Source organism: Curcuma longa, chromosome 15 (genome assembly GCF_044706935.1).
Source record: "Curcuma longa cultivar G26 ecotype Majalengka, Jawa Barat chromosome 15, ITB_CL_G26_1.1, whole genome shotgun sequence".
In the NCBI taxonomy this organism is placed as follows: domain Eukaryota; kingdom Viridiplantae; phylum Streptophyta; class Magnoliopsida; order Zingiberales; family Zingiberaceae; genus Curcuma; species Curcuma longa.
In genome coordinates, this window is record NC_133875.1 from 8,366,829 (window position 1) to 8,383,833 (window position 17,005).

The following is a 17,005-nucleotide window of genomic DNA, read 5'->3' on the forward strand; positions in this document are numbered from 1 at the left end:
CACACTCAGGAGTTGAATTAGCTACAAAATTGTTTGAATTTTTGAAGGAATGGGGGGTTGAGAAAAAAGTTTTCTCTTTGACATTGAATAATACATCTAGTAATGACAACATGCAAGTTCATTTGAAAGAGCAACTCTCTTTGTATGATAACTTATTGTGTGATGGTGAGTTTTTTCATATTTGTTGTTCTGCTCATATATTAAATTTCATTGTCCAAGAAGGTTTGAAAGTTACTGCTATAGCTTTGAATAAAATTAGAGAGTCGATCAAGTATGTTAAAGGTTCAAAGACTAGGATGAAGAAGTTTGGAGAATGTGTACAAGCAATTGGTAACATTGATATCAATATTGGCTTACGATTGGATATGCCTACTCGTTGAAACTCAACATATTTAATGCTGGATAATGTCATCAAATATAAAAAAGCTTTTGCTTCTCTTTAATTTAATGATAAGAATTATAAATATTGGCCTTCAAGTGAAGAGTGGAAAAGAGGAGAGAAATTTTGTGAGTTCCTTGAGCCATTTTATGACACTACCAATTTGATCTCTAGTTCTTCTTATCCTACATCAAATTTATATTTTATGTAAGTTTGGAAGATTGAAGTTCTGTTAAGGGAAAACTTATCGAATGAAAATGAAGTGATAAGTTATATGTGTAAAAGAATGATGGAGAAGCTTGATAAGTGTTGGACTCAGTATAGCATGGTGCTTGCATTTGGGGCTATTCTTGACCCATGAATAAAGCTTTTGATGTTGGAGTTTTTTTATTCGAAGGTTGAAAGTGATTTTCTTAAATGCCAAAAGAAGATGGAACTTGTGAAGACAAAATTATATAAGCATTTTGACCAGTATTCTAATACTAACAAAACAAGTTCTTCACAACCACATTCTTCTTCTACCATACATACACATCCTCAAAGTGGAGGAGTTAAAGGAAAGAACAAAAGAATCTTTGATTTAAATACTTTAATATTTTTTTCTTGTATTCTCTAATTGATTTATATTTCTTGTTATTACTATTCCAACTAATATAGGAAATGATAGCATATGAAAGTCAAATAATTACAAGTGCTGGAAAATCTCAATTGGATATCTATTTGGAGGAGCCAAAACTCGAATTTGTATATTATCAATATTTGGATGTTTTAGAGCATTGGAAGAATCAAAAGCATCGGTACCCAACCCTTGCACTAATGGCATGTGATGTTTTAGCTATTTCTATAACTACGGTTGCATAAAATCAACTTTTTCCATTGGTGCTCGTGCGCTTACTAAGTATAGAAGTTGCACCCTTCATGAAAAAGTGTCAGTTCTTATTTGCACTCATAATTGGTTACATAGTTATACTATTGGTAATTTTGTTTACTTTAGTTATGTTCTTGACTTAGTTGATAATTAGTTCATTATGATTTTATTTTTAATTATTTTATCTTTGTGTATTTTATATGTAGATAAAGGTAATGAAGACAATGCAAGCATCAGATAACATTGTTCAAATAGGGATCAAATACTCTAGAAGAGGATATTGATGAAGAGAAAGGAGATGGAGGAGAATTAAAAGAACTTGATATGAATGATGCCATGATTGATAAAATTTAAAAAATATTATATTATTTGTTTAGTTTCATAGACTTTATTGAACTATTTGATTATGTAAATGATGCATGATGTGTGTTGTGTGGATAGATCCTCTTTGTGGTGAAGTTTTAGGTTATTCCTTTTGATTAAATTTGCACTGTTGGTTAAATATGAGTCTTGGAGTCTTTGTGAAGTCTTAGTTAAATATATTTGATTATATATATTTATATTCTCCTTCATATGCATGAACTTGTGAACTCTACGGGTCTACAATGGTAAGTCACAAAATTAAATTGCAAAAAATAGAGATTCTGACTAAATAATTATTTTATTATGTATATATGTTTTTAAGCCCATGGGTTGATCCGTTTAACCCACAACTTGTCTTGAATTGGATTCAGTTGGAAATTTTATAATCCCTTGAGATGGTGAGTCGGCTCGCCCTGCTTCGTCGGTGTTGAATTTTTTATAGATTGACCCGTTCCGCCATGGATCGGCCTATTTGACAGCTCTAATATAAATGGAGGAATATTTTAGGTCTTCACGCCTAGGGTGATTTTAAGATTTAAAGAGTGTGTTTGCCCGTAGAGGTCATGTAGAATTGGTTTATATCGAACCATTCGTTAGAAGATCTATGGCAATGACGAAAGCTGGACCAAGATAGTCGACTTTTTCCTCAGTAATTTTCAGTTTGGTGAGTGTACTCGTTAAGTCGTGTGGGCGTGTTTTATTGTAAATGTGATTTTTTTTTTTTTATTATCCACATGTTGCATTGCCAAGTGGTACATAACTCGCAGCATTGACAATTCCTACCTTCAAGTTACAACAATATTGGAACAATCCAATTAACAAAAAATTGAAGATATCATCAAGAATAATTTTTTTGAAAAGCATTTCGGCTACTGAAACTCTCGGACATTTTGGGGACAATAAGAAAATCAAACTATATGCAGTATTAATTGCAATACGCATTAACAGCCACTACAATACTCCTGGTTCACAGACAAAAGTTTAAAAACAGAATAGCCACCTTCATAGATCAAAACAACGCATCGCTTTGTAGATACATGGATGCCTCTTCGACCCCCTGAATGAAATAATGATGCAGCCAGCCGAAAAAAATGGCAGCAAATGAATACACAATAACTAAAAATAACTGAGATGAAGGTGGGAGTCACAACACTTTAACTCCACTTGGGCGTTTGCCTTCCATAGCATCCTTTTTGTTGCGGCAATCCGTGCAGAGGAAGGGTCCTTCCCATGGCTTTGAGCTGGTGGAGAAGATGGAGCCAGCGTGAGCTGATGCACCTTCACTTGGAGCAAGTTCTGCCTGGCATATAGCACATGTGAACATATTGGATGTTTTTTCTGCAGATGGGTCATTCCCTAGCCTGAAAAGCACGATTAAAGTGTGGAATCAAGACTTGCATGGAGATGAATTTTGAAAAGAAAATCATGCTGCAACAGTACGATTGTGTATAAACTATAGACCAAGAAGTCCAACAGTAGTATTAGGTTGCAGTATTGTCACAATCAAATAATATGTTCAGGACGACAGCAAAATGGTCGAAAGAACTAATACACTGACAAAGGATGCTTCAGAAACCAAGTTGGTGTCTCCATACAGTAATACGAGGTCTGATTTAGTACCTTATACAATTTGAAAGAAACTTGCAAAAAGAAAAATGGAGTGATTTTCAAAAAGTGAGTTTTCAACCAAGAGAGACACAAATATTTTCCTCCAAATTTAAGTTATTATATGTGAATCAATATAGCATGGTGCATAATCAATAGTCAGCCAGTTACTAGACACTATAAATTTAATATAAAAAAGTTCTTAAATCTTAAACACGCTAAACATAAGGACATGATAGGGGTAGATATATTTTAGAAACAATTAACCTCCTTTGTTTATACATAGCTTTATTATAAGAGAATTATTAACTGGATAATAGAATAAGCTCACATTGGACATGAAGCTTATTAAACTACTCTATATGGTTCATTGAACACTTACCTTTCAGAAAGCATTGCTGATCCTTCTTCAAATATTTCTTCAACTATACTAACAGCAGATAATTTCTTAGGTAGCTTATTAGCAGAATCTTTTGACTTTTTTCTGAAGATGAAAGACTTGAATTTGTTCATCTTTTTTGGTGGAGATTGAGGTGGCTCTGAATGATCAGGTTGAGTAATGTCGACGACAATGCAAGTTGTATCATCCTTCAAACCCCTTGTCCTAAGTGCTTCCTGCTTGGTTATCACCCAAAATAAACAGGTAGAAAATTAGTTAATTAAGATTATATAGAAATCATTGATTATAAAAAGATCGATCATAATTAATTTGAGAGAATGATGGAATAAATCTGAGATACAAATGGCAAAATTTTACAACTAGTTACTTTTACAACTTGTCTGGCAGCAAGCTCTGCAGGTAAACCTCGGCATGAGTTTGCAGCCATTTCAGAAGTGAGAGCATCCCATATACCATCTGAAGCAATTATAAGTCTTCCTCCGGCATTTGTCAGCTGACATAAAACTAAAGATCTTTAGGTCAAGTTAAATAATGAAATGACTAAGGATCTAAATCCAGAAGAACCAAAAAGAAGCAGCAATAGCACGCATCCACTAGGTCGCATGCTCGGTGAATTCAGGCATGATAACTTAGTTGAATGTTTAAACCCATGGAACCATCTTTCACGCATTGATGTCTTCAGTCTATTTGAACTTTATGAATGGAAAAAGAAGCTAGAAGCAAGATAATACCTTGACTTGCTTGACATAAGGAATGGGGACAATAAATTCCCCGACATCCATATCTCCTATTGATCTGGATAAGCATAACCCTCCTGGCCAACAACGAAGGGGGCCAATCTAGAGTGTCCATGGCCACCAAAGCAAAATGAAATGTTAATTTTGTCATTCAATGTGATTCTTTTCATGAAAATCAAATAAACCCCACCTCAGCACCACCAACAATGTTGAGTCTCCCTACTTCACCTCCGCTGGCAGTAACCCGTTCCCGCCTGTCAAGGAACATCATTTTCTATGAAATATAGGAAACACTATCTAATTGCTGCTTATGAAAAAATAAACAGCATCAATACACACTCTTCAACATTTTCTTCAAGCCTATGATCAACAGTAAGTGCAGAAATCACCCCTCCTTGTGCATCTAAGATGCATCGAGAGTCTCCTACTGAAGCAACAGTAATTGTCCATCCATGAATTATTACAAATGTCACTGTGGTTCCAGATGTTTGTCCTGAAAAACAAAAAAGAACAAATAGAAATAAGAAATTCGTATGTATGTGAAGAACCTAAAAAAGCAAATCTCTAGAAAAGGGAAATGAAGCAGGCCTTTTCTCTGGAATTCTTTATCAGTCTTAACAAAACCAGCTACCAAAGCACGAGGTAGAGCTTGAAGCCATTCTTCCCGACCAAGCCCATGAGGAATTGCACACATAACGTGATTCAACAAGTTATCTCTTGTATATATTGCTGCAGCATTACCATTATGCCCATCGAGGACCTGAAATAAAATGATTATAGATCAGTTTATTGAAATATATAGTTTGACTAATCTGCATGAGGCATCTGACTTATACAAAATATAAAAAGTTTTATTTCCAAATAATTGGCAAAAAAAATATACTCATTGACCTTGTCTGATTTCCTGTTTCATAATGCAGAGAATAACTTAGTAAAAACCCTGTTCCGATAAGTGTGGCCAAATGAACAATCCTTCAACACATGCATATGTATATCACACATATATACAATAAATTTAAAACAAACAAAAACAGCAATGCCCTCAAGAATAAGAGAAACTGAAAAATCCTAGGTTAAAGATATCAACAACCTCCTTTCTCTTTGAATCAAATCACCTTTTAACTTTTGATATCATTCACCTTCTAAATAAAACAATAGTGCAACTTTCATGAGATCAATGTTGAGATTTTACAACTGAAGCATATGATTATCTGATGAGAAAGTTAATAAACTGGCTCTAGCATAATGGACAAAGTCATCAGCATCATGCGATGAATTACGTTGCCTTAAGGGTAGAAAAAAAACTCTTATCTCTCAACATCTCCTTTAGTGTGATTTGTTTCTCAATTGGTTCTTCCTTCAACACTAGAATATTTTTAGAGGAATTTGGCTCATGCTTTGAGAATGAATCTATTTGAAGTTGAAATTTTAGCTTTTAGGCTACAATGGTTCTGAGCAAAATGATACCATAAGAAACTCCAATGAACATAGCTTTGATTCAAACATGTGTTTGATTGTATGTATATTGGTTGTTGCTCACACGATATATGTGTATATATAATATTGTCATAGATTTTCATGTAGCATTGATATATATTTAAATATATATTTTTCTATTTGTTAATGGAACATCTGTGGCATCATCATGAAGTCAGATTGAACTAGTTGAAAACTTACAATCAAAAGATTAAATGGCCAAATAGTTAAAGCTTCAAACTTTTGAAAAAAAAAAACTGATAAAGAAAGATGTCTCATGACTCAATAAAATGAAGATAAAGATCTTTGCCTCCATGCTTAAACTATCTTTTCAATCTTCACTGAACTTCTCATTCCACCAAAGGAAAAACACTAGAGAAAATGAGAGACTCATAAATAACACAAGTCATATATAATGTGTTTGTGAATAAGATCTTAATCAAATTTGTATACATAACATCTCCAAATGATAAAATGAGAGATTCATAAATAACACAAGTCATATATAATGTGTTTGTGAATAAGATCTTAATCAAATTTGTATACATAACATCTCCAAATGATTTTTCTGGTGACTGTGATAAAAGAACAGAGTTAATGCACATTTTAGACATTTGAGTTCTTTTTCTAAATCCATAAGAGTACTCAGTACTCATATAAACTCATAATACAGACCAATCAACAATATTTGCATCAAGTTTGTTCTTTGGGTTACTTATTAGGTGTTCTTTGAGAGAAAATGAGGAGACGTATATACATCATCATGTTAAACTTATCTGAGAATAATAGTGATAACTATCTCATGATGGCTTCTTTTTTTCTTTCTAAATAACCATTTTAGGATGTTCCTGTGGAAAAAAAAATCTCTGAGCATTATCACGTGTGGCTGATCATAGTAGGCGAAATCAACTGATAGCGATATACATCACCAGAGTCGGATTACTATTGACAATGACCAATCTTTTTTTTTTTTTTTGAGAAATCGGTAACATAAAGATTAAGGAGAAGTTTAGGAAAATATAGATTTAAAGACATTAGTTAGATCACATTATATAATTTATGAAATTCATTAAAATTTGGTCAAATTGATATGGTCAAATTAAGATGTAAGTGGATTAAATAGAACTAAAATTTGATCAAATTGAGATGACTCTAAAAACTTGACCCATTTAACTTCCCCTTTAATCCAATTTGATTCCCAGAAAACACACACGGGAAGGAAAGAGAGTCTTCATTGAGCTTGATTCCTAGAAAACTCACATGGGAAGGAGAGAGAGTCTTCGTTGCTCTCTTAAATTTCTTAATCTTGCCGTATTTTGAGATTTAGCACAAGATCAAGGATCATTTATTCAGCCATACTATCACTAGTTAGACTCCACGATCACCTGTATTTCTCTCACTCACTAACATTTAAGCAAGGTCATTGTGGATCGAGCGAGGTCTTAATCTTGTTTGATTAAGACAACACACCTATATCGTTTAATTTATTAGCTTAAAATGGCTTAGAGCCGTCTTGATCATGATAAATATTCTGAAGGCATTAAGTAGTAGCTTTATCAAAAAAAACATATTCACAAGGATTGTGCCTAATGTTCCTGTTTTGGAAGAAACTAAGAGCATGCCTAAACTGCAGCGATACTGCGAGTTGTGCCACTACAAAACTAGGGTAGTTTCCCTTCCCTAGTAGACCATGAACAGAAAAAATTGTCCCAAACCGAATCGAAAGAGGAAAACTACTGGATTCATTCGTTAATTGAGCGATCCAACAGGGCAGCTCAAGAGAAAGTGGGATCCGGAGCCTACCGCGAAGACGGAGAAAGAGGAGGAGGGGTCGCCGGCGACGCGCTCGCAATCGGTCCGAATAAGGAAGTAGTCCTCCCCTTTCTTCGACTGCGCGGCGCATCCGTAACGCACGCGCGGTCGTTCGGCCTTCTCCATCCTCGCCTCCTCCCCGATCAGCTGCGCCAGCGGTACCATGCTGCCGCTCCCGGCGCGGCGAGGCCGCCCTTCCCTGCAACCCTCCCCCACTGCCTCGTCCGCCATCTCCGCCGGGTAGAGAAGCATCAAAGGGCGCAGATCTGGTGGGCGCGGAAGAAGGGAAGAGGAAGGGAAGAAGAAGAAGTAGAGGAAATCATCAAACACCGAGGCCAACGCCAACGCGGAAATGCCGACTCTCCCTCCTTTAAACAAATCGGGGGAAATAATATAATAATAATAATAATAATAATAATAATAATAATAATAATAATATCTAATGGTTGCCGATGGAAGCTAAATCTAATCCACCATTGATAACAGTTGGCGCTACAGCAGCTGCCGAGATTGAGTGAAGAAGGTTAACAATAATAAAAATAATAATAATAATTAAATATTCAAAATGCCATTATGTATAATGAAAAAGTGAGATTGATTAAAGCAAAACTAAAGCAACAAAATAAAAAATTGTCCATTAAAATGCCATCATGGTGCAGTTAATGATTGCGAAGCAATTTTTGTAAGGATGGTCTGCTCATTAGCAAAGTAATATCGGAAACTAGTTTTGAAAAATAATTAGTTGAAAAGAGGTATGGAGGACTATTTTATGAATAAATTATTATAAATTGAATTTTTAAGTGAATAGAGAGTTAATGTACCATATGAAATTAAATGGTATGAAATTTCTTTTATAAAAAAATAAAATTCGCCATCCTAATGATCTCACAACTATCTACGAAGAGGTAAATTGAGAAACAAATAAATATATAAATATTAAATATTAACGAAAATATATATGGGTCGCATGAAATTTTAATAAATCAGAAAATATAAATAAATTTTAATTTTTAAATTTCTCAAATATCATATATCACAAATGAGATTCTAAAGAGTCCATCTCATTTTTTTTTACAATTGCACCGTAACATAAAGTGAAAGTGGAATATACATATAGTCAATCGTGTGGGACTATTGGGACGATGAATTTTACGAAGGAGTGGAATATACATGTATGCAAATAAAAAGTGGATGAAGTGAAGCTGGGCTAATTTATTAGATGGAATTAAGGGAAGTAATGGCTCAATTTTTGGGCTACCTACCAGCCCTTAATTAAGGCTCCAAAAGTTAAAAGCATAATGGGCTTCCAATTAGGAAGCCCAAATGGCACCAGTCAAGAGCTCTGCAACTCAATAGGTAAATTTTGACACCTTGTTTACTAAGAAAAGAATAGACGGTAGGTACGAGAGTGACATTTTTTTTTCATTTATTTGATGTAAAATTAAAGAAACAAATCCATAAGTAGATTATTTTTATAAAAAAAATTCATCCACCTCAAATCGGATGGAACTGACTTTCCTTTTCATCAACTCTAACAATCCTAATTCTTCTTTGTGTGCTCAAACAAACTAGTGATTAGTAAGAGATGCAAAGCAAGTTTGTTGGCTCGCGACAGTCTCACAAAGAACATACCTTGCCATGAGGTTTTTGCGAGTTCGTGCGGCCTTGCAAAGAGCTTATAGTTAGGTTTATACTCTACAATGCCACCGCTACCTTATAAGTCTGTCGTCTACATGATCGTCGTGAGCGAAGGCAACCTTATGAAGAGCTTGTAGCTAAGCATTACTTGGATCTTTTCCTTTTCTAGTGAGAATTTTTATCCACTATTATTTTTTTTTTCCTTCTTTAATCTACACTTAAGGATAAACATGACATTAGTCCAAAAAAAAAAAAAAGAGTTGTACTAGACCTGCCCATGAAATGGGTCCTAGATCTTAATCAACTTGACTATAACTATTGATATTCTTATATATTAATTAATTATTTAATAATTAATCAATAGTTTTCTTTCACTTTATTACTATGCTTAATAGTTGGAAGAAGAGTAAGAGAGTAATAATTTCTTTCAACTCTCTGTATTATGTATCAATTCGTTTATATATACTAGTGTGATTTAAAAATTAGAGAGAATGAGTAAAAGTAATTCCGATCGTTGGGAGAGAGGGGGTTTTATTTTTTTTAACGATTAAGATTATTTGATCATTTTTTGATCAATGACTATGATTTAGTGTTAGTTATTTTTTAAATTATATAAATAAGGAGCTCATTTCATCCTTGCCACACCATCTTCTCTACTCTCAAATATTTCAAAATCTCGATCATTTCTACTCCAATTCAACAATTATAATGGAAAGAGAAAGGTTCATCATCTCGATCTTGAAGAGATATAAGAAAATAGTTAAATCCGAATGAGGATTATGATATTCAATTTATCAATGATAAGTCTAAGCAAGTTCCAACACTCGAGACATAAAGAAATATTGATGGCGATACTTCTAAGCTTTGGGTTACTCATTTAAAATGGTAAGAGATACATAGACAACTTAAATAAGCACAATCCTTTCTTTGTATATATATATATATATATATATTATAAATTTATAATTTTTAAATAATAATAATCTAGAATCGTAACGAACCGTGAACTGATGGTTCAAACGGTGAACCGTAAAGGTGCGTTTGGTTCAAGTTATCATGCATAACGTTGGTTATACAATTACCAAGTAATCATATAACAAAGGTTATGAGAAATAAAATAAAATATAATATTATTTGATTTAACCTTAGATAATGCAACAAAATTTATTTAGTTGAAAATTTTAGTGTATAACCTAATTTAATATTTACTATATTACTCTTGGTCCAATCCTAGATACTTTTGTAACTAAATCAATTTAATATTTGATTAATTGTTTTAAATTAAATTAATAATAATAATAGGTTGATAATATATATAATAAATGAATATAATTAATTTATAATTTTTGAAAGGGGTATCACGGGAGGACTAGTGAAATTATGTGGGTTATTCATGTTTGCTAGGGAAAAATCACTAAATAATAATTGATGTCCAAATATTTGTCCATGTACATCAATCAACAATGAGCTTGTAGGTTTTGACAAGGAATTAGACTGCTGAAATGGGAGGAAATTAAATAGAAAGCAAAATTTAGTTGTGTTTGTCTTCCCAAAATGCATGATTGAATTTAGCAAACAAGAACAGTACTAATAATAAATAATAATAACTATCTATCTATCTATCTTCTCCTCGCTTCTCAAATAAGAAATGGAAAGGTGGGACTACTGTAACTTAAAAATAGATTTTGGATTCCATGATCTTGACATAAGCTGGCTGATAACAGATGCACAGATCATAATTAGCATATATGGTACTATATAAATTAGGTGTTTGATTGCGAATGATCGAGTCATGAATAAAGACGGAGCTAAAGTTTGAAGATGATGGATAATGGAGATAATTACTAGTATCAAAATCGAACCATTAGGCTTCAACTCTGATACACTAACTTCAAACTCTCAAACCATCCAAGAAATAAAACTGATGAAGCAAAGAAGAGAATAATCTCACTTAGAGAAAATTCTTACATAAAGAAACAAAATTAGAAATTATATTCATTCAGATGATTAAAATATAGAACTCTAGACTTCTTTTATATACTCGATCCACATAATAATAAGTATAGAAATAAATATTTTAAACAAAGAAAATAAGTTAATCTGGCCCCATGTATGTTCCTTTCTCTTGAACACCTAGCCAAGGCTGCCTAGCTTCCTCTTCGACGAGTCTGTCGCTTGAGTAAAATGCCTAAACCAACATGGGGCCTCTTAACGAATAAAAAATATAAATGAATTCATGTTTGGTTTCTTATGGCCCTCCTCTAGGCAATCAACTGATTCCTTGCCCTTCATTTCAAATTTCTCTTGCTTAATTGCTTCCTATCCTTTGCGTACGCCCTTAATTCCTTGGAGAGTAGATGCATGCATTCTGATCGATCGAGGATGTTAATTCACAAATTTCTTGTTGATTAATTCTGAATTGGAGGTTGCCGAGATTAGCAGGATTAAGAGTTACAAAATATTTTGTAGATGTATGATCGAAGCAATATATATATATATATATATATATATATAAATATATATATATAATTCTTGATTCGTGTCCAAGAAAGCCAGGCAGCCAGCCATATGTAAAAGCTATCCCTTTGCTCAAATTCTTAACAAATAAGATTAGAATCTAAAAGTTCTTGATAAGTGACCAACAACTTAGTTTGATTCTAGCTAGCTATCTGCCATCCACCATTGGAGCCATGTCACCTCACATCATTTACGATTCCGAATCCGATGAGCCACCAAAGGCCACTGCCACCGCCGCCACTGCCACCTCCATCGCCTCTTCCCCCGTCACCAACACGGTCGTCGCTGCTGCTGCTAAAAGGAAGGGCGACGACAGGCCCAAGACCAAGAGGTCCCTTCATGATCACCTAGGTGGAGGAAAAGGTAAGCCATTCCATTTCTTTTCCTGCAGGATCTATCTCAAGTAGTAGTGTACGTCGTTCCTGATGTGATGCCTGTTCTTGCAGTTGCTGATGTGCTGCTATGGAGGAACAAATACTTATCGGCCGGGATCTTAACTGGTGCGACGGTCGTATGGTTTATGTTTGAGGTGGCTGAGTACCATTTCCTTACACTTATGTGCTACACCACCATCTCGACGATGCTTGTAATCTTCATTTGGTCTAACTTTGCAACTCTAACTGATAGGTAACAACATTCTACATATTTTCTTTTCTCTTGTTCACCCCAAAATCATAATTTATATATAATTCCTATCCGATACATACTGCAGAAGTCCTCCAAAAATCCCTGAGATCATTCTATCTGAGCATGCCTTCAAAGAGCTAACATCGTCCTTGCATTCCAAGATAAGTGGATTCGCGTCTACCCTTCAAGATATCGCGCGCGGAAAAGATCTCAAAACGTTTCTCTTGGTATAGTATATATATATATGAATTATATTGTCGACTGATTGTTACATTGTATGTGCTGAAACTGTCTCCTCCTTCTTCAGGCAATTGCCTTACTTTGGCTGGTTTCTGAAATAGGAAGCTTTTGCAGTTCTCTGAGCCTCTTATATCTTAGTAAGCAGCATTCGATCGATGACAAACAAACAAACTTCGAGTTCGGCATATATGCATTTGTTACGTATTTAATTTGTGTGTGTGTGTTTTAATTTCAGGTCTTCTTTGTGCCCATACAGTGCCAGCATTGTATGAGCGATACGAGGATGAAGTTAAAACTTTAGCAAGGAAAGGGAGCCGCGATTTGCAGGTGTTTTACGAGAAGATAGACTCCAAGTTTCTTAACAAGATTCCAAGAGGACCAGTGAAGGAGAAGAAGTTCAAATAATTTAATTGTAACGTTTGAGATTTGTTATTGATTTAATCTTTGTTAATAAACTCTGCTATGACTGATATATTCTCTTTACTATTTATTGGCAACTCAAAATAAAAATTCTAATGGTGTATTTGATAAATCGACAAATATAGTAAAAATAATAATACTAGCTATTCTAGGTGGTTTATGATACAAAATAGAAATAAATAAATAATAAAATAAAATTTAAAGAGGGGATAAATAGGGAATTTGGTTCAAGAAATGAAATGGAGATAGAATAGTTATTTATATATTTAATTTATAGGAATATGATATAAAATAGATATAATGAAAGTTCTTTTTATTTACTTGTTAGATTGTGAAGAGAGGCTAGAGGGGAATGGGGAGTAGATCTTGATTGCATTCATTTGTTATGTTGCTTCTCTCTGCAATTTTAGTTCATGCAGTAGAAAATTTACAAAATAATAAATAAATCACCACAAAAATACCATAGAATAGAGACGGAATTAGAGACGGAATTTAATTCCGTCTCTAAGATTAGCGACGGATAAATTGAATCCGTCTGTAATTGAATCCGTCTCTAATTAGCGATTTAGCGACGGACCTTTAATTCCGTCTCTAGTTAGAGACGGAAGTTTTTTTTTCCGTCGCTATATAGCGACGGAATAAATACTCCGTCGCTAACTAGCGACGGAATAAATACTTCCGTCGCTAGTTAGCGATTTTTAGGGTTCCGCCGAATCTTTTTTTCCTTCTCCTGCGCGATTCTCCTCTCGGCTGTCTCGGCGATCTTCTCCTCTCGGCTGCGTTCTCCTCTCTCCGGCGAACTCTCCTCTCGGCTTCTTGCTCCCTTTCCCGGCTGCTTGCTCCCTTTCCCGGCTGCTCCCTCTCCTCGCCTGCTTCTCCTCTCTCCGGCCGGCTGTGAACAGCAAAGCTCCTCTGCTCTCTCCCCGGCTGCTTCTCTCCCTTTCCCGGCTGCTCCCTCTCCTCGGCTGCGTTCTCCTCCCGGCTCTCCGGCGAAGTTCTCCTCTCGACTGCTTGCTCCCTTTCCCGGTTGCTCCCTCTCCTCGCGTGCTTCTCCTCTCACCGGCCGGCTGTGAACAGCCAAGCTCCTCTCTCCCGGCTGCTTGCTCCCTTTCCCGGCTGCTCCCTCTCCTCACGTGCTTCTCCTCTCACCGGCCGGCTGTGAACAGCCAAGCTCCTCTCTCCCGGCTGCTTGCTCCCTTTCCCGGCTGCTCCCTCTCCTCGGCTGCTTCTCCTCTCTCCGGCCGCCTGTGAACAGCAAAGCTCCATTTCTTTCGGAAGGTAACAAGTAGTGTATAATTCTGGTTAAATGTAATTCTGGTTAAATGTTAAAATTTTCCTATAGTATAATATCAATATGATTTTTTTAGTATATACCATGGAGTAAGAACTAAGGGTGCACTTATCTTATGCGTGTACTTTATAATATTCAGATTATGAGTGTAATTTGTTTCTTTGTATCCATATGATGCCTCTCATATCAACACGGTATAAATTACAATGTGGTGACAAGTAGTAGAAAAAAAAACTCAATGTGATAACAAGTAGTAAAAAAACTCAATATAGTGGCAAGTACTAGACAAAAAACCAACTCCCTAGATGAGCTTTAGGGTTCTAAATAACTTAAAAATGGCACATAGCAATGGAAGTCTTAATTTGCTTATTAACTAACAATAAGGAAATTAACCAAATTTAGAGGCATTATATTTTACCAAATTTAATATGTTCGATTTCCTCTTATAGTCTCTAGATAATCTAAACTAGTTATAATTTGTGAGCATTAAGTCATTACAAAAATAATTTATCGATTATTTTAACAAATATTGTCATTTGTATTATCCTAAATTTAACAAATATTTGCAGAAATGCGGGACTTTTACTACGATGAATTCATAGTAAGTCATTTTAATTAATGCACTGTTGTTGCTCATTGTAATTATTGATCTTCATTTTCAAAAATGTTCTGAACTCAAAGCTGAAGTTTGAGGATCAGTTTATTTAACTTATATTAGTGTTTGTGCCACTAATTGAATTTAATCCCCTGGCAGAAAAAATATACTTGGGAGGAAGGGCACGAGCAAGAATTCAAGGAAACATGGAATGATGTATGTGCCACAAGATACAAAGACCTCCTGTATAAATGCAGGAGAAAGGGAACCAGACCTTCTTTCATCCCAGAGGATATCTGGAATGCATGGCGTGCCATCTGGGCTGCAGAAAAATGGCAATCAAATGCAGAGACAGCTCGAGCCAATAGAAATACCGAGCTGGCTGGCCCTAGCACCGGATCCTCAAAGCATACAGCTGGATCCCGATCTATTGTAGAGCACACATTGGACTTAGTAAGTTTATAATAAAGATTCATTTGTATTAGTAATTATTTGATTTTGATTTTATTTGTATTTTTTTTACGCAGGAGCAAGAGTTACAGCGGCCTCCTACTTGTTGGGAGATATTTTCGAAAACTCATAAGTCCAAGGATGGCACATATGTCGATAAACGCTCGCAGGCATTTGAGGTATAAGATTTGTAATTTTAACTTTATATACCATTACATTATAATAATTATTTTTTTAATCCTAATTGTTATGTTATCTTATTTATAACAGGCTGAATTGAATGCAAGATTTGAGCAGGCGTCTCAGCCTGCTGTTGAGGGAGGTGAGAGACAGACTCTCACAACCGACCAAATAAATCAAATTTACTATGATGTGGTCGGAGGGAGGAAAAAGAGTTCCACCCTCTACGGTTTAGGGTCCCAGGCAAAAGTGGTGTATGATCGTGAGATGGCTCCCAGAGCCAGAGGTCGTCCCAGTGGATCCTCTTCTGAGGTGACATCGCTAAGAGAAGAAAATCAAGATTTAAAGAATCGTCTATCCGCATTAGAGGCGCACCAGAGGGCACACGATCAACAACTAGCGGAGATGAGGGCATTGATACAGAACATGAGTGTACCGCCACTCCCACCTGGTTGTACTCAATCGTTCGCAGACTTCCTAAACGATGAGACTCAGGACCCTAATGCCCCTGATCAGTAGCTGCCTGCGAGGTAAGTAGAATTTTTTACGTAAATTTATATCATTGTATTTTTGTATCTTGTAGTATGATATTTTTGTATATCTTTTATCATTCTTTCTAGGTTGGAAAAATTCTTCATGTTCTTAGCCAGCTGGAGGGTGTTGATCTTGATATATTTTTAGCGTATTCGATATGGTTGTAGACACTTATAACAGGTTTTGGGTTGTATTCGGGGATTCCGGATTCGATATGGTTGTAGACACTTATCTGTGCATGTGATGTGATTGTACGGCTGTGTAGGCATTTTACCTTCAGTATTGTGTGTTATTATGATGAGTATTGACAGAATAGGAACAGGTATTGGAAGAAGTATTGGAAGACTGTCAATCTTGCAAAGCTGGAGTCCTCGCAAATATCAAGAGGTATTTCTATCAGAAACCTTCATATATTCTATAAAGTTTCTGCTGGTTCTGAACTTTAACGAAATCTATAAGTATTGAAAGAATATGTGTTATTTATTTCAGGGATGCATGGGACATGGCTGCTGAAATTTGCTTGTCTAAACTTCCAGGTACCCTTCTTGCAGTCTAGATTTACATTCTTTAGGTTTTGTGTGGTTGTTAGTAGAATGCTGGCATACTTTATATAATTTCCATTTTTATGTCATTTCTATTTTTATGACAAATACTGGTGTTCATTTGGACCAAAATTCTTGCCCTTGATAAGGTATATGGTTATAAGTTGTGATAGGTTTTTTTTTGTGTGATTGAAATCATGTTGTAGAGTGGAGCAAAGGCATCCACAAGCCTGCCAATCTTGAGGTATTTCTATCAAGAGGTATTGGAAAGTTCAAAGTTCTTTCTGAGATTAACTTTGGTATGAAAATTTGTGAATATTTTCCTATTGTC

The 17,005-nt window shown here is 35.2% G+C and overlaps 2 protein-coding genes and 1 pseudogene across 2 annotated transcripts; 2 read left to right on the forward strand and 1 right to left on the reverse strand.

The window, feature by feature from the left end:
• Positions 1 to 236: 236 nt before the first annotated feature.
• LOC141846007 (zinc finger BED domain-containing protein RICESLEEPER 1-like) lies at positions 237 to 1,601 on the forward strand (annotated as a pseudogene).
• A 909-nt stretch (positions 1,602 to 2,510) lies between these two features.
• Positions 2,511 to 7,971, reverse strand: LOC141846132 (putative protein phosphatase 2C 3). The gene is made up of 8 exons (XM_074734127.1): positions 7,632 to 7,971; positions 4,941 to 5,112; positions 4,692 to 4,845; positions 4,543 to 4,606; positions 4,347 to 4,454; positions 3,983 to 4,108; positions 3,598 to 3,830; positions 2,511 to 2,971 (listed from the first exon to the last, which is right to left on the reverse strand). The coding sequence occupies exons 1-8, from the start codon at positions 7,890 to 7,892 to the stop codon at positions 2,755 to 2,757; spliced, it is 1,335 nt and encodes a 444-aa protein (XP_074590228.1). The 5' UTR covers positions 7,893 to 7,971; the 3' UTR covers positions 2,511 to 2,754.
• Positions 7,972 to 11,968: 3,997 nt separating this feature from the next.
• LOC141845744 (reticulon-like protein B9) lies at positions 11,969 to 13,067 on the forward strand. Its single transcript, XM_074733740.1, has 5 exons — positions 11,969 to 12,158; positions 12,242 to 12,422; positions 12,508 to 12,649; positions 12,730 to 12,799; positions 12,898 to 13,067. Exons 1-5 carry the CDS (start codon positions 11,969 to 11,971, stop codon positions 13,065 to 13,067), a joined length of 753 nt encoding a protein of 250 aa, XP_074589841.1.
• Positions 13,068 to 17,005: the final 3,938 nt, after the last annotated feature.

Excerpts from the sequence above, each read along its gene's own strand:
- LOC141846132 (XM_074734127.1), bottom strand. The coding sequence starts at position 7,892 with ATGCTTCTCTACCCGGCGGAGATGGCGGACGAGGCAGTGGGGGAGGGT. Across the intron at positions 5,113-7,631 it reads CCTCTTTCTCCGTCTTCGCG|GTCCTCGATGGGCATAATGG; the intron begins GTAGGCTCCGGA and ends ATTTTATTTCAG. Across the intron at positions 2,972-3,597 it reads TCAGCAATGCTTTCTGAAAG|GCTAGGGAATGACCCATCTG; the intron begins GTAAGTGTTCAA and ends CGTGCTTTTCAG.
- LOC141845744 (XM_074733740.1), top strand. The coding sequence starts at position 11,969 with ATGTCACCTCACATCATTTACGATTCCGAATCCGATGAGCCACCAAAG. Across the intron at positions 12,423-12,507 it reads TTTGCAACTCTAACTGATAG|AAGTCCTCCAAAAATCCCTG; the intron begins GTAACAACATTC and ends TACATACTGCAG. Across the intron at positions 12,650-12,729 it reads ATCTCAAAACGTTTCTCTTG|GCAATTGCCTTACTTTGGCT; the intron begins GTATAGTATATA and ends CTCCTTCTTCAG.